We start from the raw sequence: 22,847 nt of genomic DNA, 5'->3' as shown, positions 1-22,847 counted from the left end.
CTATCATGGAATCTCATTCTCAAGGCCTGACCTCCCCCTATTCTGATCTATCCCAAAGCTAGCATGGAGGGAAGCAAAGAATAAGTGCTCAGGATAAACACATTTGTTGCTGTAATTGTAGGGAATTTAGAATATGACAGCGTGCACTTTGGGACCATAATGATAGACAATGCTCTGCAGTCCAGACTACAGAACTACGGACTGCAGACATCCTACTCTGCCAATATCAATCATATGGAGCAGGAATTTGCAGGGCATTCTGGGGGCATGTTCAAAGGTACACCTTTGGATAAGAGGCAAACACGGTGCATTTGGAATTTATCTCAACACTTGGCTGTAGCTGTCTGTGGCACAGGAAGAGCAGTAATGGCACGCAAAGATTCTACACAGTACAATTCTGGCCATGGCAGGGCCTGCAGTTGAAATATTGAACTATAACCTACACTTTAAAAAAGAAAGGATTCTATATCAATATATTCCAGAAATCATATTGTCTTTTGCTCACGTAATTTTCAGGATCAGGCAGTGCAACACAACTGCATTTTGTGTCAGTTCAATGAAGAGTAATACCATCAAAAATGACAAGTGATCTGACTGATTTGGACAAATACCTGTCCTCAGCTGTCATTGAGAGAAATAAGAGAACTAGGCTTGTAATTGGATCATTCAGTCTTGCCATCCTGGCATTCTGATATCCCTCTGAGAGAAGGATGTATCCTTCCCAGCACTATAATAATATCCAGGCCAGGCTTGGCAATAGAAGTCCTGAGAATATAAGAGCTGCAGCTATGCCAATCCTGGGTGATAAATTACAAAGTAGCAAATGACCTTGTTAGGGGAAAAAACACTTTGCCTGAACAAGAGGCATGGCAACTTCCAGATTAACTAGTTCTAAAAATACACAATGCTGAATACAACAAATGCCTGCATCTGGTCAGTAGCTAAGTTGGTCTTCTCATTCTGATCTTTCAATAGCAAAAAAGTAATACATATTGTCACCTTGATGATGCAGATCACCATGTGGCCAGTATTGCCCGTATTCTATATTTTGACATAAGGCAGCACAACCTGATGCCAACGATCCATGAATGTACTTTTAGCACAGGAAGTTTTTAATCAACAAACACCAAGCATACACTAAAATCTCTATTAGGATGTCTATTTAATGAGCTTAAGGCAACAATGTGAGGATGCTCCACCTTCAGCAACATATTAAGCCTTCAGCAACACTCCCATCACCATCCAGATCATTTGGGTAATTGCAGGAATGTTTCCCTCCCCTCAAAGGTCAGTAATAACTAACTGATAAGGACCTCAAAGAAACAATATAAACTCTCCCTCTCAGCTTGAAACTTTTAAGCCTTTCAAATGTTTTTGTCAACAATCATTGTTATTTATTTATACTAAATATACCCTTTGTTTTGTTGGCAGCCTGTTCATTCCTGCTGATCATTTGCAGCATGGCATGCTCTAATCTGGGCAGTATGGGATCATCTGTTAGGGTTGCTTGGGTACACAAGGTCTTATTTCAATGTAGAGCTTTGGATTAGGTGGCCTTTCTGACTCTTCCATACCAACCATGTTAAGGGCAGGTTCACACTAGATTTTTTTCTCTGCCTTGCATACATATACTTGTAACAGTCATTCCCAGGCCATGAGGAAATATAGCAGGCAGACTGCAGATCATAAAATGAGCTGCACACTTTTTCTGCAACAGCTCTTTCTGAGCTCAGTTTGGTTACAGAAACTGAAGTTAGCCTTTTGAACTGCAGGTTTATACATTAGGACATTAACTAACATGAGTCATTTATCTAAGGATTAAGACTACACATACCACTGAGTGAATGGACTGTTAAGATTCTAAATCAAAGATTTATTAAAACCATGGACTGGCATAAGAGTAGGTTGCTTACCTGTAACTGATGTTCTTCAAGTGGTCATCTGTGCATTCACACATATGGGTGCTGCGCCTGTGCAGTGCCTAGGCCGGAAGATTAGAAAGCTAACAGTTTTTGGCGGGAAAATGCTCTGCTCCCCTCCCCCCTGCAGTATAAATAGAGCAGAGCGTACGCCATTTTACTCACTCTTGAAGACCAACGTTCGCCCCCGAAAAACAGCATCACAGCAAGAAAAATCAGTACCGTAGGAATAACACGAAACCGACAGTAAGAAAAAACAGTCCACTCACTGACACATGCGGGGCCGGCGGGTGGGTTGTGTGAATGCACAGATGGCCACTCGAAGAACATCAGTTACAGGTAAGCAACCTGTTCTTCTTCGTCGTGGCCTCTGTGCATCACACATATGGGTGATTAGCAAGCTTACCAGACTTGGAGGAGGGAAGGTGTTGTCAGTGAAGAATGGCAGAGAGCACAGCTCTACCAAAGGAACAATCCCTTCTGGCGCGGACATCAAGCCGATAATGCTTGGCAAAAGTACATGAAGCAGCCCAAGTCTATTGGAATTCCTGAATGCTTCTGTGTGAGACCTGTAAAACGCTAGACAGTGCCTAACATCCAGCGTATGGAGAGAGCGCTCAATCGGAGTCGACAGAGATGGAAAAAACGCAGGGAGGACGATGTCTTGGTTCAAATGAAACGGTGTAGCCACCTTGGGAAGAAACTCGGAGTCCATTCAGAGGCCAACTTTTTCCTTGTGAAAGTTCAAGAACGGTGGGGTCTATGTGCAGAGCACACAGTTCACTGGCTCTTCTGGCTGAAGTAACTGCAACAAGGAAGGCAGTTTTCCATGAAACTAGGCATAAATCCACTGTTGCCAAAGGTTCAAATGGAGGTTTTGTAAGGGCCTGAAGTACAACAGAAAGACTTCACATCGGCATAACAGGTCGAACCGACGGGTGCAAATTTTGTAGCCCTTTAAGGAAACGGCGAATCAGGGGTTGAGAAAAAACAGATGACCCCTGGATGCTGCCACGAAAATGCGAGATAGCAGCCGTATAGATCTTTATAGATGAAGGCTTGAGTCTTGAGCGATGAAGGTCGAATAGAAATTGCAAAATATTCTCGATCGAAGCTGACTCTGGAGAGAAGGAAAAGGCACTGGCAAAGGAAGAGAATCATCTCTACTTTGCTGAATACGATTTGCGTGTGGAAGGTCGTAGCGCAGATTCGAGAATGGCCTGGATATCCGAGGATAACACTATTGGTCCCGAAATGGACCTTGACGGTTCCAAGGAAGGAGTTACTTGCATCAATCGGAACGGCAACGGAGCCGTCAGATCTATTGGAAGCACCATGCTGTTAGTTTCAGCGAGAGTAGGTTTGGGTGTCGGACTGTCCCGTTCTGTTAACAGATGAGGAACAAGTGGAAGTCATCGAAAAACTCCTCTGGACTGAGTGAGGAGAGTGGTGAACCAGGGTTGCCTTGGCCACCATGGGGTTTTCAGAATTCCTGTGGCGTTGTCGTGCACGATCTTTGACACTACCTTCATGAGGAGTGGGATTGGAGGGAACATGTAGAAGAACAGGTTGTTCCAGTCGATCATTAGGGCATCTCCCCTTGAGTCCAGTCCCAGCCCCGCTCTGGAGCAGAACAGTTTGCACGCCCTGTTCAACCGGGTCGCGAACAAGTCTATTTATTTATTTATTTATTTATTTATTTATTAAAACATTTTTATGCCGCCCCATTCGCCGAAGCCTCGGGGCGGCTTACAACAATAAATTAAAACATCATAAATAACATTTTAAAATATACACATTAAAATAAAATACAAATATACAATATAAAATAAGCTGCCCTGGCCAGATAAAATTCAATAATATTAACATTTAAAATGCTGCTTAAATAAAAAGGTCTTCGCCTGGCGCCAAAAAACAAATAACGACTATATCCGGTTGTCCCCATAACTGGAACAGCTGGTTGCAAACCACTCAATCCAACTCCCATTCGTGGGTAGTTGACATCTGTCGGCTCAGTGCGTCAGCTTCTACATTGTTGGTTCCCGCAAGATGAACCACCAGCATCATGATGTCCCGAGGAATGCACCAGTCCCAGATTTGCATTGACAAACGGGCCAGGAAAGGTGATTTTGTCCCACCCTGTTTGTTGACGTAGAAAACAGTAGCTATGCTGTCGGACGCAATCTGTACAACTTGGCGGTGTAAGACCATTTCGAAAGATTTGAGAGCTTTGAAAATCGCTAGAAGCTCGAGGAAGTTGATATGCCTCGCCACTTCCCATCGGGTCCATGCCCCTTGGACCCGAAGTCCTGCACATGTCGCACCCCATCCAATGAGAGACGCATCGGTGTACACTGTCACTGTCGGTTGGGGTGGGCGGAACAGAACGCCTACAGATAGGTTGCGTGAAATAGTCCACCACGTCAGGGTGTGAAGGATTGAAGATGGAATCCGCAGAAGCTTGGTTTGTAGATCCCGCTGCGGATGGAATGAGTTGTTGAAAAATAATTGGAGTGGGCGGAGCCTGAGCCTTGCATGAGGCACAATGGCCACTGAGGCTGCCATGTGTCCCAACAATCTTTGTATAGTGACGGCTTGAACTGTCCTTTGTCGTTGAATCTGATGGATGTGCAAACACAGGGTGGCCCTGCAGGACAGAGAAAGGAACGCTCTTTGCAGGGTGGAGTTGATACGTGCTCTGATGAAATCGATGACCTGCGTGGGAATAAGTGACGATTTCTTAAGGTTAATACAGAGTCCAAGGTCATCAAGTAAAGCACAAGTCACGCAGACAGCCGCTAAAAAGTTGTCTTTAGTCCATGACACAATTAGCCAATCATCTAAATAGGGGTACACCTGTATACCCCGGAGCCGTAGGTGGGCGCAAACCGGGGCCATGCACTTTGTAAAGACTCTTGGTGCCATAGCCAGTCTGAATGGTAGAACATTGAATTCGAAAATATCAGATCCGACAGTAAAACGAAGGAAGCGTCTATGGGAAGGATGGATAGAAATATGAAAATATGCATCCTTCAAGTCCAATGAGGCGAACCAATCCCCTTCCCTCAGCAACGGAAGAATATTCTGTAAAGTGGTCATCCGGAACTTCCTCGGTTTGATATATCTATTGACTCCTCTTAGATCCAGGATAGGTCGAAGACCACCGTCCCGTTTGGGGACTATAAAATATCTAGAATAGAATCTGTGTAGCCCATCAGTGCGAGAGAGTTGTCGAATTGCTCCCTTATGAAGAAGGTGAAGGACTTCATCGCACAGAAATGAAGATGGCGGTGTAAATCGGACAGGGCTCGACGGTGGAACCATGTTGAATTCTATTCTATGTCGAGCTGAATGATGGACAGCACCCACCTATCAGATGTAATGGCCTCCCAAATGGGAAGTCGGCTTTGGGGCCGACTCCCAAAGGGGAGAGGGGTAGGTGGGAGTTGGAGAGATGAATTGGTTCGCCGGGACCATCAACGGGGACGTTTCTCGGTGTCGAAACGCCTGCGGCCCTGGGAGAAGTGATGTTGAGGCTATTGCCTTCTACGTTGCTGGCGCAGGTGAAACTGCTGGCGAGGCTGATATTGCTGGTGCCGATAGGGTCTGGACCATGGCCACTTACATTTCGCTTGTGGGAGTTCCATTCGATGCACCGTCATATGGGACTCGTGGATGGCTTTGAGTTTCCGATAGGTCTTTGCATGGAAGAGGCTCGAGCCATCGAATGGCATTTCTTCTATCCTCCTCTTCATTTCCTCAGGGAAATTGCAGTTCCTGAGCCACACGTGTCGTCGGAGGGAGATAGCATTGACCATGGCCTGAGAATCAGTGTCTACGTGATGTCTCACAGTAGACAACTGTTGAATGGCCACCTGCTTCGCTTCGCTTAAGAAGATCTTGGCTAGGTCTGTCTGCTGGTCTGGGAGGGAGGAGACGACGTTTTCCAGCTTCTGCATAATGAAGTACTGGTAACATGCCAGTGTAGCCTCATAATTTGAAATACACAAACCGAGTCCTGCAGCCGCGTAGACCCGGCACGCAATCATGTCGACCTTCCTCCCTTCCTTATCTCAGGGAGTTGTATGTCCCCGAGCCTCCCTGCCCTGGGACGACTTGACCACCACCAAATTAGGCTTCGGGTGGCGCAGCAGGAACGAGATGTCATCTTCTTGGACCCGGTACATAGATTCGTACTGGCGAGACGTTGCCTGCAGCTGAGCTGGTTGGTCCCAGGGCTGAACCATTGCCTGGTGAAATGTGGTAATCAATGGTAAGGCAACGGTGGCAGATTGCTCCCCTTGGATGATGTCATAAAACCGGTCTGTGCTGGGCCTGGGGCAGTGGTAGGCCTCTATCTCCAGCGACTGGACTAGATGAGAAACCAGCTCCGAAAAAGAAACATGGGGCTCATCCGGGGATCCCGGGTCTTGGGAAGTAATAGCCACGTCCAGATACATGGAGTCTACTTCTGACTCGTCCAAGTCTTGATGGTAGCGGTAATGCTCACTGGACGAAGAGCTTTCAGGAGAGGGTGGAGGTCTGTGTTCCGTACGGCCAGAAGTGGACGGTGCCTCTCTCGGGATCGACGGCGAGCGACGGTCCGAAGGAAAAAAGGCATATGGATGGAGTCCACTCCAGGCAGAATAGCCACCATAGCTGTGCATAGCCCAGTCATCTGCATGGCGCTCTGATGAATGACTCCTATGTCTAGGAGGAGAATCTGGTCCCTCAGGTGGCCCAACAGCAGGCATTGGCGTTGGGGAGTGTTGCCTGGGCGGGGAATCTCTAATTTCTCCATCAGAGATGGACTCCCTAAGCAGTGGCTCCTGTGGAGGAGACATGCTCTCAGGCCAAAGAACAGGCCTGGGAGATCCCGGTGGCGTCACCTGCATTGCGGACTGCAGGGCCAGTCCCGAGGGAGTCGGTGCCGTGGCGGGAGTCGGTACTGAGAACCCTGACAAACCCAAGCCTCGGTGTTTGGGGCGATTGGGTATCTTGCCCTTGTGGGCTGCCTTAGCCACCTTTTCCTTCCTTGGCTTCTTATGGCCGGAGGGCCTTCCCGGCTCTGAATGCTTACGCTTCTCCTTTTGTTTGGTTGGAGAAGAAGGTAGCTGTTGTGCTTCTGTTGGAGCAGTGCCTTCATCCGAAGGGAGCTGCGGCAGTGCGGCCAAAGTTGAGGCGGGGCGCTTAGGGTGCGCGCCCAGGGTAGAGGTGGAGCGCTGAGGCGGTGCAGCTGAGGAGGGGGTAGGCCTTGAGACTAGCTGGTCAGATTGAAGCAAGGCCTGGTCCCAAAGTAACTTGCAGAGACGATTCTCCCTATTCTTCCTGGCCTATTTGGTAAAGGCCAGGCAATGCCCGTACTTATCGGTCCTATGCCCCTCGCCGAGGCAGAGGAAGCATAAGTTGTGCGGGTCCGCAGGAGACGTTTTGAAGCCGTACTCACTACACTTGCGGAATGCCGCCCGCTGTGCCATCGCGAAAAGGAAAAAAGAGATGATAGTACAGATAGTACAGTGGTTTGTTTGTTTGTTTGTTTTTTACAAAACGAATGAACAGAGGAACTACAACAAGGAAAAGAGAAACTGGGATATATAACGAGGAAAAGGTAAGTTGAACAAGATGACTGTAAAGGAGCACGTGGCGAGATCTAAGTGAGAGACAAGCAGGCACGAGGCACAGCGAACGGCGGTCGCAGAGACTGAGTAAAATGGCGGACGCTCCGCTCTATTTATACTGCAGCGGGGAGGGGAGCGGAGTGTTTTCCCACCAAAAACCGTTAGCTTTCTAATCTTCTGGCCTAGGCACTGCGCAGGCGCAGCATCCATATGTGTGATGCACAGAGGCTACAACGAAGAAGCCCTTCAATCCTAATATTTTGTGCTTTAAGGACCTTCACAACACAACACAACACCGACCAGAAGCGTGAAGCTCTCCAGTTATATCAGTGCTAAGATCACCTCTGCCCTTACTCCTGTCCTTTCCTAATAAAGATTCTCAGCTGCTGCCAGTTCCTGCTATGGCAACCCCAAGATTACTCTGGGTACGCAATAGCCCCTTTCCCATGACTGCCCATCAATTGGTGATTTCCTGGGTCTTGCATACTCCCTCACTGCATCCTGAAAGGCTCACTTGTTTCTCCCAAGGTTCTATTAAAAACAGTATAATAGATAGGCTGAAATATAGCTGGCATTCTGGTCGCCTCCCTTTGCCTTTAGTTTTACCCAATTCTGCTTTTGACTGTGCCCACCAGGGTGATATGGCTCTTGAAAGCCTCACAGAAAATGAATTTGGTCCTTGAAGTAAAAGGGCTTCAACATCCCTGCTCTCCTCAACTTCAGTCAGAGGTGCTGAGAATTTAACTAGAGACCTTTACATGAAAAACTTGTGAGCTATAGCCCTTCTGTGAGCAAGGTTCTTCTCTGAGGATTTGTGTGTGCATTTAGAAAAAAAGGGAGAGCAGTTTAATTTTCAAGTGAAACTAGAACAGATCGGATAGCTACTTAGGAAAAAAATGGTGCCATCCTACTTCTGCTAACCAAAAATCCTACAAGGAAGAATAGGAGGGACACAGGACAAGCCAGCAGTGGGTACCTGTCCTGCCCTATTCTCAGTTTACACCCATCAAAGAGAGTGTGTTCCAGCTTGCAGCCATTCTGTATCTCTTAATATGGATGCAGATTTTGGAACAGAGTAGGAATATTTAAACTCCATTTGAAATTACAGGAGCTATTCATGGGATACAGGACCTTTTAAATGTTGAGTTATGACAAAGACATGGAGTGAGGGTTGTACCTGGTCCTGATACCACAGCCTGGAGTTCTTCTACTATATATAATGTTTAAACCAACTAATATATGCTTAACCTAATTAATTTCTAAAAAGAGACATTCTAGGAAAAGGCAAGTGCGTCAGAGTTCTGTACTGAAATAGTGACTGAACAGAACAGCTTGGCTTAGTTAGCATTATCTCCACAAAGGCTAAGCACACCACCTTTATACCCCGAGAGGATCGCTTAGGTCCAGCAGATTTCAGCCTTCACTGCCAATTAGGCAGTGCCTTGCATTCTGTATGCATTCAAGCTGCCAAGAGATGGAGAAGCATCAACACTTTCAGTGCAGTCAGACACTTCCTGGGAATTAAGATATCACACTTGAACCCGATTAACTCTTCCCCTGCTTCTTTGTATGGGAGGGCAGAAGAGGAGACCCAAGAGCACGTTGAGATGCAGCTGACCCTTGGGGCTTAAAGTCATGTTCAGGTTGTATGTGCAGGGAAAGGCTACAGTTACATTTAGCCAGCTCAAAAAACTTAGGGCAAATAAATTTAATCAGGGCCTGTTTTAAATAAATATAGGAATAACAGCTCTCTCTCTCTCTCTCTCTCATCATATTTATGTTTTGGCTGCCTTTTGGCATCTCAAGTGTTAATCTCCCCCCTCTCCCCCCCCACTCCAGAAATTGTCCCCTCTCCTCTTCCCCCCCCCCCCCCCCCAATTAGGCATGGCCTTGCTGAACAGCAAACAGCAGGAAACTCACTTTGGAGGTGTTCCAGCTGTCAGTCACAAGCATGTTTCTTTCCAACAGTCTCTGTGTTGTTTGAAGGATTGTTTTTCTGCCAGCAGCACAATGGGGCTTAGTTATTCATTGAAGGAGGTGGGGGGACGCCTGCAAGCAGGCACCACCCTCCATTCACAACCAATTTGGAATACTCCATCCATTCACAAAAAATAAAACAGCCCTCTATCCCTGCAGCTGAACACCACCAATCAGGAGAGGGGAAATGACACTTAAGATCATAACAGAGACCAGCTGTCCTGCACAGAGGAGCTTGTGCTGTGGGCAACATTTATGTAAGGAATTCAAACACGGCAGGAATGGCCTGCGTAACTAGGAGGGAGTCAGCGCCTCAACAGAGTTCACTGAAAACTCAAATGATTGTGCAACCCCACTTGTGGTGAAGTCCGGAAATGCCCTTTGGCAGGATGGGTGGGGGGAATAAAAATTATTTTAAAAAGTAACTTTTCTTCAAAACAACGGCTGCCTGCGAGCAGATAGAAGAGTTATTCTTCATACTCCTGACATCCTTGGGCCTATGTTCTATCAACAACTGCTTCTGTATCTACGGGAAGAATTAAGAGGACCTAATTAGCTGGCCAGTTTAGCACTCGACTGACTTCGATGCAGGGCCAGGAGGTTGTGCACAATATGGCAGAGAAGCTGTTCAAGAAAGCAGAGGTAGTAGGAAGATAGGAAAAGAGAGAGCCTTAGCTCAATGCATTTTAAAAGGAACCATAAGAGTTCCAAGCAGAGTGGTTCCCAACCTGGGGTGCCCAGACGCTGTGGGACTACAACTCCCCTCACTCCACCCACTGGTCATTCTGGCTGAGGAAGATGGAAATTACAGTCCAATGTCACCCAGAGACCCACAGTAGGGAGCCCCTGCTCCACAGCACTGGTAGGCAACTTGTAGATAACACTTTGGGAGACCCATAACTCCCATCAGCCCCAGCTAGCGTAGCCAACAGTGAGGCATCATGGGAACTGTAGGCCAAAAAAGCATCCAGAGGGCTACCAACTGCCTTTGTCTGATAGAGGGTGAAGAATCCCTTTTCTGACTTTGAGGAGGCGGCGCTCTTGAGGAGCATCTGAAAGCTCTTAACAGTTTGCTAAAGTCATATATAACAAGCACTAAGCAAGTTGCACTCACTGCCAATTAGTGTCTGGGCATAAATTCACATTTTAGGTGTCAACCATGAGCTCTCCCTGGCCTAGATCCAGACTCTCAAAAAACACACCACAAGGCCTCTTCCTACCCATCCCCAATCCTACAGCCTCCAGATGTGCTGGGGGGTCACTTCTGCCCTCCCAGCCAACATGGCAACATGCTGTTGAGAGACAGAGGGAGATGCCACCCTATACTTGGCTTCAGGGAGGTGCTGCTTTGCAGGATATCCTGCTACTGGTTGCCTGCCTATGCAGAAGCAGGTGGTAGTGATGAGGCTGAAGAGCAGGGCCCTTTGGGTTTCTTCATTTCTGTCCCATATTTCCTAACAGTTCAAGGAAGATCACCCAAAGGGAAAGGAAGCCCACCCTCTGCTACCTCCCCTCCCTGTGGCAGTTTATAAATACTTGCTCCTATGGACTTTTTAGCAGGCCAGCCAAGAATTGCCTGGACAGACTGGGTTTGGATGCACCTCCCACACAATATTTCGGTTTGGAAGAAGACGCCCCCTCCCAATTTTGTAAACTAGATGTCTCATGTATGGAAGTGCTGAGCGTAACAAAACAGAGGAAAGAAAAGGGGCAGAGAAGGCCTTTACTCTTGAAGAGAGAAAGCTTGGACACTCTAAGACAAGGGAGGGTGGGCAGTCCTCAGGCTTGCGGGGTTTATTTATTTATATTCAAGCCAGACACAAAATGGTGGCTGAGGGGGTGGAGTCAATTATTCATAATTAATTTACATAGAAATATACCAGAGTTCCTAACACAGTACTCTAAAACTGGCTAGCGGAAGTGAAAAAAAGACATGATCCAAAGCAATAAATTAGTCATCCAATTTTATAGATGAGGCTGAGAGATATGCAATTAGAAGAGAGCCAGTCTTGGGGTATTTTATGTGCTCCTGTTAAAGTATTGGGAACCAGAAACTCTTGGGAGATCTGCTGCAAACCACTGCTCACTCCTGCTTTAAGCAGTGAAGGTAAGAGCCCTATTGCAGTTCACCAGACCGCAGGATAAATTGGCGGTGCATCCAAGTACAGATGCAGATTCCTAGTGCTGCCGTGCTTTCAACGGAGCGCTCTTCTTCCCTATCTGCAGCAAGACACATGCTTGGCCACTCATCCAAGGGCGTGTTCTGCTGAGTAATGCAGGTCATACAGCAGATGGAGATTTTGATCCAGTCAGAACCAGTATGGTATACTGGTTGGAGTACTGGACTGGGACTGGGGAGATCTGGGTTCTAGTCAGCCAAGAAGCTTACTGGTTGACTTGGAGCCAGGCACTGAATCCAAGTCTAACCTATTTCATAGGGTTATTGTGAGAATAAAGTGGAGAGGAGAATCTTGAAAACCACCTGACTTTTTTGCAAGAAGAAAAATGACAGGATGTAACTATCATGATCATGATCATCATCAAATATATAAGCATTGGGTTGCTCTTGAGCAAAAGAAAGACCAATTAACATGCACACAGGAGTGAAACCTTTAATAATGAAACAAACAGGGTATAACTTGGCTTTCCCCAACTTGTTACCCTCCATGCTCACTGAGGTGATGGGAGTTGTAGTTCAATACATCTGGAAGATGCCAAGCCAGGGAAGGCCAAAGCAGCTAAAGAATATAGTTTTTTTTCTTACCCATCCCTAATAACAACTAATATGTTACTGGCAACAGCCATTTCTGGTGCCCTGCCAGGCAACAAGCATAGCAAACAGCACCAGAGTGCTTTCTTTGGGTTCCGACTGAGGAACGCAGAGGCATGCCAGCACTCCAGGAAAGAGCTCAGTGCTTCAGACACACACATTCTGTATCAGAGTAAATGCAGGTTCTAATATCCTCACTATAATTAGAACCTGAAGACGAAAGCAAGTGGTACAACTACAGGATGTGTCTTGACATGCTGAGACAGGCAGGAAGTCAAGAATGCAGCACTATTTGGACAGGAGGTATCACGGGTCCCTCCTTGCGTACCTGTCCACTGGCAGCCAAGTGAGACAATCATGCTGAAATAGCACTAGGAAATTGGCCAGGCCCTTGCTTGGACAGAGCTCCATGCCAGGGTAAGTCTGCCTCCTTCTCAGATGCCATGGCAGAGATGCCATAACACTGCAGTCGGCGGGACTATCCTAGGACAGCTTGCACCACTGAAAGGTGTAGAGACGCACGCTCAAAGTATCCATCTCAATTTACTTATGCAAATAGAATGAACTTGGACACACAATCAACTAAACTGTACTGTTTCAGTCTGTCTTGGCTGGATCATATCTTTTTTCCTCATACTTCCCAATTCTTCTGTACTGATTAACGTTAACATATCAAGGAGGAGAGAGCTGGCCTAAAATTCCTTCCACTGGCATCCTTTCTTTCTAGATGCTGGAATTTTTGGGTGGTGTTACTAATTCTCCCCCTGAAGTCCCAAGCAGAACAGTCCAGCAAAAGCTGTACCATGCAAATGTCTTGATGGAGGCATTTCTCACCACAACTTTGATGACTAGTACACTTTCAGAGGGAACATCCACTGATGGGTTAGAAAAGCAGAACTAGGACAGAAGAATTGCTTAGGGCCCAAATGAAGCAAATTACCCAATTTGGATGAAAACAGAAAGGCAAACATTAGTAACATATGTGCCTTTTCAGGATATGTAGCTCTTTGCAAACCTTGCCGAAGCTGGGACTCTTCAGATGCTGTTCGCTACTAGTGTCTTACCCTGGGTCTGTCTGAGACTCCAGAAGAGGATGCTTCTCTGCATTCTTGCAAGATACCAACCACTTATCCATCCCTTTCCCTTCTGCAGAAGCAGTAGCTTAGTTTCAGGGCCCTTATTTTCTAGGCTTGTATGGTTCCCCTACTGAAGCACCAATCTCAAAGTGACCAGACAAACCAGTTGCTTGGCAATGGTGTGCCTTTACATGCATGAAAAGCCAGTTGAAAAGCCAGCTGATCTGGATTAGATCGCTGTACACCTCAATTCCAGAGCACTTAGCTGCAGGGTATACTATAGTGGAAGAAAGTAGGTTCTCACAGAACAACCTCTTTCCTCATCAGCCCATCATACATGCCCCTATCTCCTTATCTCTGCAGAACCAAGGTGGAAATATTGACTGAGGGTCAGGGGACAAGGTTTCTCTGCCTCAAGTCTCTCATACTGGTCTGAACCAAAGCCACTCTGACCCTGAACTTTGTTCTTCTTTACTTAGAAATGCTGTGATTGCTGATCCTCCAAAGGGTGGACACAGACTGAGCCTATCCAGAGCAGAAAATAGCCTATTTTTATCAGATGCATTCTTTGTCTTGTAACAATGCACATGTACAATTACACTGACAAGAAAGGTGAGATGCAGCAGGCATGGTTCCAATTTCCCAGGACTAATCTGAAATTGGATTCCAAAGTTACAGTTTAGGAGATTCCAAATCTGCAGTATCACTAAAACTTAGTGCTTTTTTTTTTTTTAAACCCGAACAAAAATCTCTTTAAAGCGGCAATCAGGGTTCTCTAACCTAAATTTCCCCACCTGATGCCCTCCCAGTGTTTTGGAGTGGGATACCCATAAACCCTGGCCAGGAGGGCCAATGGTCAAAGCCTGGGGAGTTATAGTCCAAAACATCTGCGTGAGAACACCAGGTTGGGGAAGCTACAAATCTAATCAAGCTTAACACTATTGTGTCACCAGACAGACTTTTACAGCAACCAGTTCCAGCTGAAAAAGTTAAGGGTGCAAGCCTGTTTATATTTACTCAATAAAAAAATCGTACAACTACCATTCCTCAGCCAGCCATTTTTTCTGCACTTTGTTCTATCTAAACATGCATAGGATTGTGCTCACAAACACTCCATCAAAGAAATGGAGTTGATCAGCACAAATGTTGACAGCTGAAAAACCTCTTTCACCAAAAGCAGCAGCATAGTAGACTTTTAATATGCTGCTAAGAGCAGCAGAATACCATTGTCTACATCTGATCATGCCCTTTTCTTCATTTATGTTAGAGGAGTATAACATTGCTGATTCTTTGGAGGTAGACAAGGGAGTTGGAAGTGATTTTGGAAGTGCTTTGCTGTCCATGGGGCATCTATAGAACCATTGCTTGCTGTCACCTGTGGTCAAATAACTTTGGCAGGGTGTTCTAAAACACAGAAATCTGAAAACTTAGCTTACCAGAAGTAAAGCAAGGATGAATTTACACTGCAGGAGCAGCTATCCTTCTTTCAAACTGCTTTCAGCTCTGAAAATACTGCTATCTGATCTAGCCCTTTATCTTTATCCACAGACCTATTTCTAAGGATAGGAAGAAGCTTCCCGCTTATTTATTCAAGGTCTTATCAGATGGAAGGTTGTGACTATGAACCCTTGTAACCATTACAGATTTACTGAAGTCTGCTTCTGAAGCTAACCTCATAGGGTGAGAAAAACGTTCAAAAGGAGTAGCTGTCCTGGTGCTCCCATTTTGAGGCTATGCAACTGTTCCTCTGCTTGCTTGTGTTCTATGTACATCTCACCTTCCCAGGCATTCATCCAGGGCAGTTCACTTTACAGAGGTAAAACCATAAAACAATCAGAAAGAACCCAGACAGGAACACTGCAATAAAATAGGCACAGAAAAGGAACATTTAGCATTGAAAGAATGTTTAAATGTTCCCCAAGTGATGCAGATATGTGGGTGAGTAGGAGGGAAGGAGTTGTGTCATAATACTAATGCTATTAGAAGCACTATCCACTGTGGGAGCACAGTCACAATCCTGGCTGTTAGATAAGGATATTTAGTTAGGGAAATATATTCTCTCTCCAAAACAGAAGCAACACGAGACATGAATGGAAAATCATCTGGAAGCTGTACAACAAATGCTAAGAACAGTATGTTTGTGGCATAAAACAGAGTTAAGATCTGGAAGAGGTCAATATTAAGGAAGTAGCCTCCATAATAAAAATAATCAGTGACATTCCACTTGCACAAATGATGTTGTACTATCAGAAACTAGGTTCTGAACAAGAGGAGATTCCTGAACAAAGTTTGGCTCTGTAAGCTGTTACGTTCTCACAACTGATTGTGCAATACTCAAGTATCTGTGCAACAGAAAGTGGTGACAGAGCTCTGCTAGCACTCTTGACTTTGTGGAATGACAAAATACCATTTGATACTGCCTAATAAGTTTTAAAAAATAAGAAGCAGTAGAAGAGAGGCACCTTGACCTAAAGCACCCTTCCCTAACCCATCCTGCAGATGATGCAAGCTACAACTCATATCATCTCCAACCAGCAGGCCATGCTGGCTGGAAGGGATGGAAACTGCAGTCTGACCCATCTAGGTGGACCACACTGGGTGAGGCTGACCTAAAGCTTCTTACCATGTTGTTCTCAGAAAACTGAATTCAGAGATGTGGGGAGATATGTAGAACTTTCAGAAGAACCAGTCTTTTAAAGTTCAGCCTACAAGGGCATTCGAAAAACAAGTTCATGGAAGTACATAATGGGAAGCATCAAAAAAACTCCACCAATACTTCCCCCCAATTTACCCTAATCCCACATCTAGAAACAACATTTTTTGATACAAAAACAGAATCAACTGCATCCTTAACAGCTCCGGTCCTAAACATATTGACTTGGTGCCAAGCCCCACCCATTGAAATGGAACTTACTTTCAAGTAAGCATGTTTATGATTAACATGATAGTCATGCAACAGTTGATTTCTGTGCCAGAAACCACAGGAATAATCCAAACCATGAATCATCATCCAGCCGATCTATGCCAGGCCCCCTTTTCATTTCTCTTTGTATTATTTCATACAGCTATACTGGTAACTAATTATCAACTTTTACACAGGCCACAGGGATTGCTTCAGTCCCTAGATTTTGTTTCCGAGATTACTTTCCTTTCCAAACAAGGAAAGGCTCAGATCCCCTCTCTTGAAAAGGTTTTGAAGATGGGCAATAGTTTTGGAAGGCATCTCTCTCACATCTACTTAGCATTTAGCCTTCCTGCTGTTGCTTGTAGACCAAAGATTTTGTTTAATCACTAGTTTCAGTCGTCTAAAATTCTAAAGACTGTCCGAAGCCAAACTTGCTTCATCTACAGATGCATTTTGTGCCAGTAAGAGTTAATGTTGCAGTAAGAATAACAGATCTATTCCAGGCAGGAAACCATTCATATATATATAATGCAGCTTCCAACGGGAATTTCTCTTGCCATTGACTTGCTTGCCACACATACCAAATGCAACATTATGCTTAAACCACAAAGAAACACCTCTTTGACCCAAGAGGGGAACAGAAGCATCAACCAGCTTTGCTGCAGAGGCCCAATGCTCAGGAGAAGACATTTGGTTTCTCCCACAATCCTTCAGGTTACAGAGCTGTAAAAACCTGCCAAGAGGCTTTACGAACACCTCTGCCAACAACACCTCCGCCCACACAGCCTGACTGCAGTTTTATACTGCTCCAAGCGAGTACTGGAAGGGCTGGGCTAGAATGTCAACACAGAAAGAAAAATTCTTACTCCAGGCTGCCTTTCATCTTGAGGAAGAGGAGGAGGAGGGAACGGTGACGGGGGAACAACTGCTAGAACACAGCAAAACATGCTGTCTGTCTGAAGAAGCTTTCATGGCAAGCTTCCCATTCACTTCAAAGTAATCAAAGGGCAATAATTAACATGCATTTACTGTAGCACAAAATACTCCACTGCATGCTGTGACAGAGTTTGAATCAAGAATCCGTTCCACTGCAGGCTATGTTTGCTTCTCAATGGATTCTGCAGCAATCAGAACAGCTTAGCAACAAAAACGTGTGTCTGGAGAGGGGGGCTGAGCGGATAGTTCTCCTTTGAGAAGTTTAAGACGACCATCTAGCTTTTAGTGCACTTTTCATGCCCCAAGACCACAGGCTTAAAATATGCAGGGAACATGTATGTGTCAGCAGCTCCCTGCACCCAAAAGGGGAGTAATAGGCCCTGGTGTTGGCTACCTAACACTGCAGGGAAGGAAGAATTCTCCTGGCAATGCAGCACAAGGAGGGAGTGCTTCTATAGCTGCCTTCTCAGAGTTGCTGGCTTGCCAATGACTAATGCTCCCTAAAGCTGCTCAGGTTTCACCAGCAAAGCTTTGTCCTTCACAGCTTTCGCTAGCTATGGTTATAATAGCCAGAAAAGTCATTGAGGGAATTGGGAGGCACAGGGCTGGTGAGAGAGTGCTCTTGTGCTTGCTGTCAAATGGATTTTAATATCTTTTACATTATGAAGTATTCATGGGGGCTTGAAAACGTTCTGCAGATACCAAGGTTAATAAGTAGCCCCAGAGATACACAAATAAATATTTGTAGTTCTTCAGTTAAAGTTATGCTGTTAACAGAGGCTCCAATATTACACCATTCTATCTGCTCCCATCTCTTCCAAATTCTGCCAGTCCCATTAACTCATGCAAAATACCAGAACTATATTTTATTAACAAAGCCAAAACTTGCACGCAAAACCAAAGGAACAACTAAAATCAGCTACAGAATTTGCAGTGTATTTGCAGCCTCCACAGCAGGCAGACAAAAGAATAAGAGAGTGACTTACAGTTATCAGACTGAAAATCTGGAACAAACTGTTCATCATCTGGAACTTGGGCTACAAAAAGAAAAAAGGTTGCATTGCTTAGAGCTTCTCTATCTGTTTAACATACAACCAGCTTTGCTTCATCCAAAGACAAACCCAAGGCAGCTCGCAAGTTAAAATCAATACAAACATCATGCAAGTAACATGTGTTACAAATCACAAGCTCCACAGCAATAAAAACAATAGGCACAGAAGAGACTCTTTCATAGCAGTGGGCAAAGCAGATTAGTACAGCCAAGCCAAGAAATATTAAAGGACAACAAGGCTGTAGATAACAGCCTGGTGATTTCCAGATATGTGGGATTGCATCTTTCAAGGGTCATGCTGTCAGAGAACGATGGGTTTTGTAATCCAACACATCTGGAGTGCACCAGATTGGAGAAGGCTGATACAGATAGTGTGCTTAACAGAGATTTACCTTCAGCTAACCAAGCCTCTTGCAGCTGACTCAAATCTTGAAATAATTCTGAAAGGAAATAAGAAAAGCCATTAAAATGTTTTCACTTCTTCCACCAACAAAAAAGTTCACACATACTGTTCAGAAAGGTGATGGTTCAAATAAGCTTTTCAGGATTTTTTTTTAAATGAGAAGGGGAGTTCTGAACTACCTTCAGAATCATGAGCCAAGTCAGTGTCTTGAAACTTCCTTTTTCTGTCATTCAATGACCTCCCTCGACATTCATCCATGCACTGTTTCTGGTAAAGGCAAAGATATTTATTTATTTACTTGATTTCTTCTATATTGCCCAAGATCTGAAGCTCTCTGGCTGGTTCACAACAGGTATGAAATACACGCTTTCGAAGTACAGAGCCAATGTGAACATCACATAAAGGAGAAGAGAAAAATGCAATACAATAAAACAAATAAAGGGTCATATACTAAGATAGAGGCAGAACTACATAAAAAGGTAGCAGCATACAAGACCTACCCCAGGGACCATGAAAGGGACCTGCTGATCATAAAAGCCATCCATTGTGCTTGTGGTTTCTTTAATATTCCCGTGAATATTTTTTGCATCGAGCAATTCCAGGATGAGAAGAGTTCAGAATCTAGCTGTGGCAGATTTTAAACTGCAGGGAAGAGGAAGGAGAGAAATCAAAGAATGTTCTGCCTTTAGGCCACCTTAACCGAGACTTCAGCTCTAATAGCACTTGAATACTGTCTGCAAGCTTTGAGGATTATCTGTGGTGTTTAACATACAAACACACTGTTCTGGAAAATGAACCCATTATAGTATATTTTCCCCCTCCGTTCATCTAGTTGCTATGATATTCATTTGTTAAGGTGCCACTCTATCACCACATCTCTTTTAGCCAACACACAAATGGCTCCAACCTTTAACCATGATGTCACAGAGTTACTATAGAAACAACTGTGACATCACTAAAGACAAATTACAACCACTTAAGAACAAACACAGGGAGAACAGCATGGATTACAAGGTAGGGATCGCATTGCTTGGAGCATTTTCTCCCTACATGGTCAAAAGATAAAATATAAATAGCAACAAGTGCACAGAAAGTCAATTCCACTTTATGAAGGAGATCAGCTTTCAGGAAAGGGATCTACATTCAAGTGTTCTAGTTTAGGGAGAGAGCGAATATTCCTTCAGGATGAGCTGGAAAGCCTGCACATACTATACACTGAGAAGCAAACTCATCTGTTTTTAATGGGGATTGCTTTTCAGAATGTGCAAGCACTATTGTTATAAGCCTTTGACAAAGGCTTAGAAATCTTAGCTCATCTACTCGAAAACTTAAACATACTGCAACAGAATCTCCATGATAGGCTGACACGAAATCCAGCACGAAACGGAAAACCACTTAGTCCCTTGTTCTGCTGACGCAACTTTTGCTGCTCCGAGCAGCCTGCATGTTGTAAAAGAAGTGCTGGCAAAGGGCCGCTTTCAGTCACCCCGGGAAAGTAAATTTACTGTGGAGTTGTGCGCAAAAGTTTTGTATTCTAATAAGTACATAAATAAATTTTCTCCTGAATTTGACCATGATACTGAATTAGCATTTGGGGAGGAAAGGGGGGCTGAGGAAAATGTGCGGTTTTCCAACATGGGGTAGGGTGTAGGGAGAAGATGGTAGCGGTGAGATCGCCTCTGACTTGCTCTGTCCGAACAGACCAACTGTTGCAGATCAGTCCTAAATGTCACTGGGAACACAAACATTTTAGACGCTACGCACATCTGAAAGCACTCGAACCCTTAGCCGGTCGTTCTTGAGTAAACGGGTGATCAATTTTAAGCAACAACAAAAACGAAACCAGCATCTTCACAAATGTTACATCGCACATGCTAAGTCAGCTTTGGTCAAACTCGCCTTCTCCCGCTCTTGCGCCTCCAAGAAAAGCTTTAACGTCTCCAAACCATACAATTGCCATCTCCTCCCCCACGCGCGAATCTGGCCTAAGTTTTATGAATGGCAGAGGAAGCAACAAGAGCAGGTAGAGTGTAACTAGATCCCCAGCGTAGGGCCCCATTCACAAAAACAAGAGCCGCACTTCCCAGCTCGCTTCCATTCATGAAACGCCTTCAGAAGTGCCCCCACCCCCTGTGCAGAACGTCGAGCAGAGCCTCAGCTCCCGCCCCCGCACTCAAGGCTCCATTCACACAAACGAGCTCCATTCATAAAATCGCCCACATTCATTCCCTCGCCCCCCCCCCCCAAAAGCCAGCAAAAAGAAAGAAGACATAAAAAAGAAGCAGCAGCTCCCAGCCGAGCGAGTGCCTGCTGCAGCCTGTGGCGGCGCGGCTGTGCATATGCCGCCGTAGCACCTTCTTCAGTGCATTTCTGCATCCCCCAAACCTATCCCGCTCCAGCCGTCGAGATTCAACTGCAGGCTCCGATCTACTTAATGTCTCCATAGTGGCAAAGGGTCTCTGCCAAGCTCACCCGAGCACCACGCCACCTTGCAGCCCCAAGCACCTGCCTGCATCCCCGCAAGTCGCCGCAGCCTCCCGGTTCTACAACTCTATGCCCCCTTGCTCAGCAGCTCCAGTCTGGATTTCGGCCCCGAACCCTGGAGGCTGGAAGGCTGCGCCCCTCCTCACCTGCCCATGGAACTACCGCGATGCCGCTGTGCAGCGTCGCTAGAAGCCCTGTGTCTTCTTCGGCTTGCTGTCGGAGCCCCCGAGCGGCCTCCAGAGCCCGCCTCGCCTCGTGTCTATTGGCCCGCAGCCCTGCCAGCGGTTGTCAATCTTAGCTTGTTTACCCTACCAGGCACCCAATGGCGCTCGTATGTTTCAACGCCTCCCAGTCCAGAACGGTCGCAGTTGCCCAGCAGTGCATTCGAAGTCCGCCCCCTCGCAGCGATGAACGGTCTAAGATTTCGCCCCCCTCCCATCTGGGGAAATATAGCCAATCAAAGAGGCCTTGATTTACATAGGGTTTTTTTTCGAGGAGCGTTTTCATTCATAAAAAAAAGAAAGAAGGAAAGGAAAAGGAATGGGGGAAGAAAGAAAGCATTCTGAGGGCGAGGCCGACTCCGGGAAAGATTTAAAGGGAACGCGCTTCGCGGCGGCAAAGTCTGTTTTTTCCAGCTGCGCTACGAAGTGGCTGTCGGGTGATCTACCTCCCTACCTGTTGGGCCATAGCCTGAGCCTTCTTTGTGCACCGGCCGTCCCTGCCTTAGAAAGAGAAAGAAGCAGGACAGCTTGGAGGAAGAAGGATCGCCATAGAAGGTTGTTCTCGATCTTGGCATCTGAACTGGATGCATAGTGTCCTCAAACATCTGGCATGCTCTTAATGACGAGTGTCTGGCTCAGGCCATCTTACGGCTCTTGCATGATATAAAAGGCAGAAAGAAAATGACGGCTACTTCCCGCATGTGGCCTTTGGATCTGGTCCTCGCAACACGGCCAGGCTGTTCGTTACTGTTGTGTAAAGAGAGGACGTTCTGCTCTCCTTTGCACCCGTCTGGACACCCGGCCATATGAAATCAATAGATGTATGAGGCTTATACGGGTACTTCGGGCTGCACTGCTGAGGCACCATACTTAGTTACTTGGGTATAAGTCTCCCCGAACTTTGATGACTTTTGAGTTAACTTGCATAGGATTCCTGTGCAAATATACAAGCATAAGGTCAAGCCCCACGGACTACTTTGTATTTGCAGGAACTGGTCCTACCATTCAAAAGCTGCTCTTTCAGATCTCAATAAGGGATATCGTCGGGGCAACGCGCTTCTTTTCATTTTTTTTCATTTTTTCTACAGCTCAAGAACTTTCAGGGGCATTTCATTGATAGAAAAAGACAGGCCGGATCTGAAAAAGCAAGGAAAGTACAAAGCTTTCTCCCCACCCCTTGTTTGTAGGGACTGCCTGTAATCTTTCATTGATAAAGGAAATATAATAGCTCACAAATAAGCATCTGTCTTGCATCTGAATCCTTGGTCTTCTTTGAATGAAGGAAAGTCAGGTGTCATGGTTAGAGTGTTTGCCCTGTGGCTCAGGAAATCTGGGTTTTAGTCCCACTGGGCCATGAAGCTCACTGGACATTTTCGGATCAGTCACAAACTCTCTGCCTAACCTACCTCAGAGGGTTGTTGTGAGGGTTAGATTGATACAAGGAGGAGGACCATGTAAGCGGCTCTGGGTTTTTTGTAAGAAGGAAA

The 22,847-nt window shown here is 45.7% G+C and overlaps 1 protein-coding gene across 1 annotated transcript in view; it reads right to left on the bottom strand.

The window, feature by feature from the left end:
* ETV5 (ETS variant transcription factor 5) overlaps positions 1-21,362 on the bottom strand; it is a 51,112-nt gene extending 29,750 nt beyond the window's left edge. Inside the window, exons 1-5 of the mRNA XM_044434581.1 lie at positions 21,286-21,362; positions 19,156-19,297; positions 18,835-18,922; positions 18,645-18,692; positions 18,188-18,238 (exon numbers count right to left, since the gene is read on the bottom strand). Coding sequence (XP_044290516.1) covers positions 18,188-18,238; positions 18,645-18,692; positions 18,835-18,922; positions 19,156-19,200 — 232 coding nt within the window. The 5' untranslated portion in view covers positions 19,201-19,297; positions 21,286-21,362. The remainder of the gene's footprint in view (positions 1-18,187; positions 18,239-18,644; positions 18,693-18,834; positions 18,923-19,155; positions 19,298-21,285) is intronic.
* Between the last annotated feature and the right edge of the window lie 1,485 nt (positions 21,363-22,847).

Source organism: Varanus komodoensis, unplaced genomic scaffold (assembly GCF_004798865.1).
Source record: "Varanus komodoensis strain SLA01 unplaced genomic scaffold, ASM479886v1 scaffold1, whole genome shotgun sequence".
Taxonomy (NCBI): Eukaryota; Metazoa; Chordata; class Lepidosauria; order Squamata; family Varanidae; genus Varanus; species Varanus komodoensis.
Note: the sequence above shows the minus strand (reverse complement) of the source record. Positions and strands in the feature narration are given on the sequence as shown.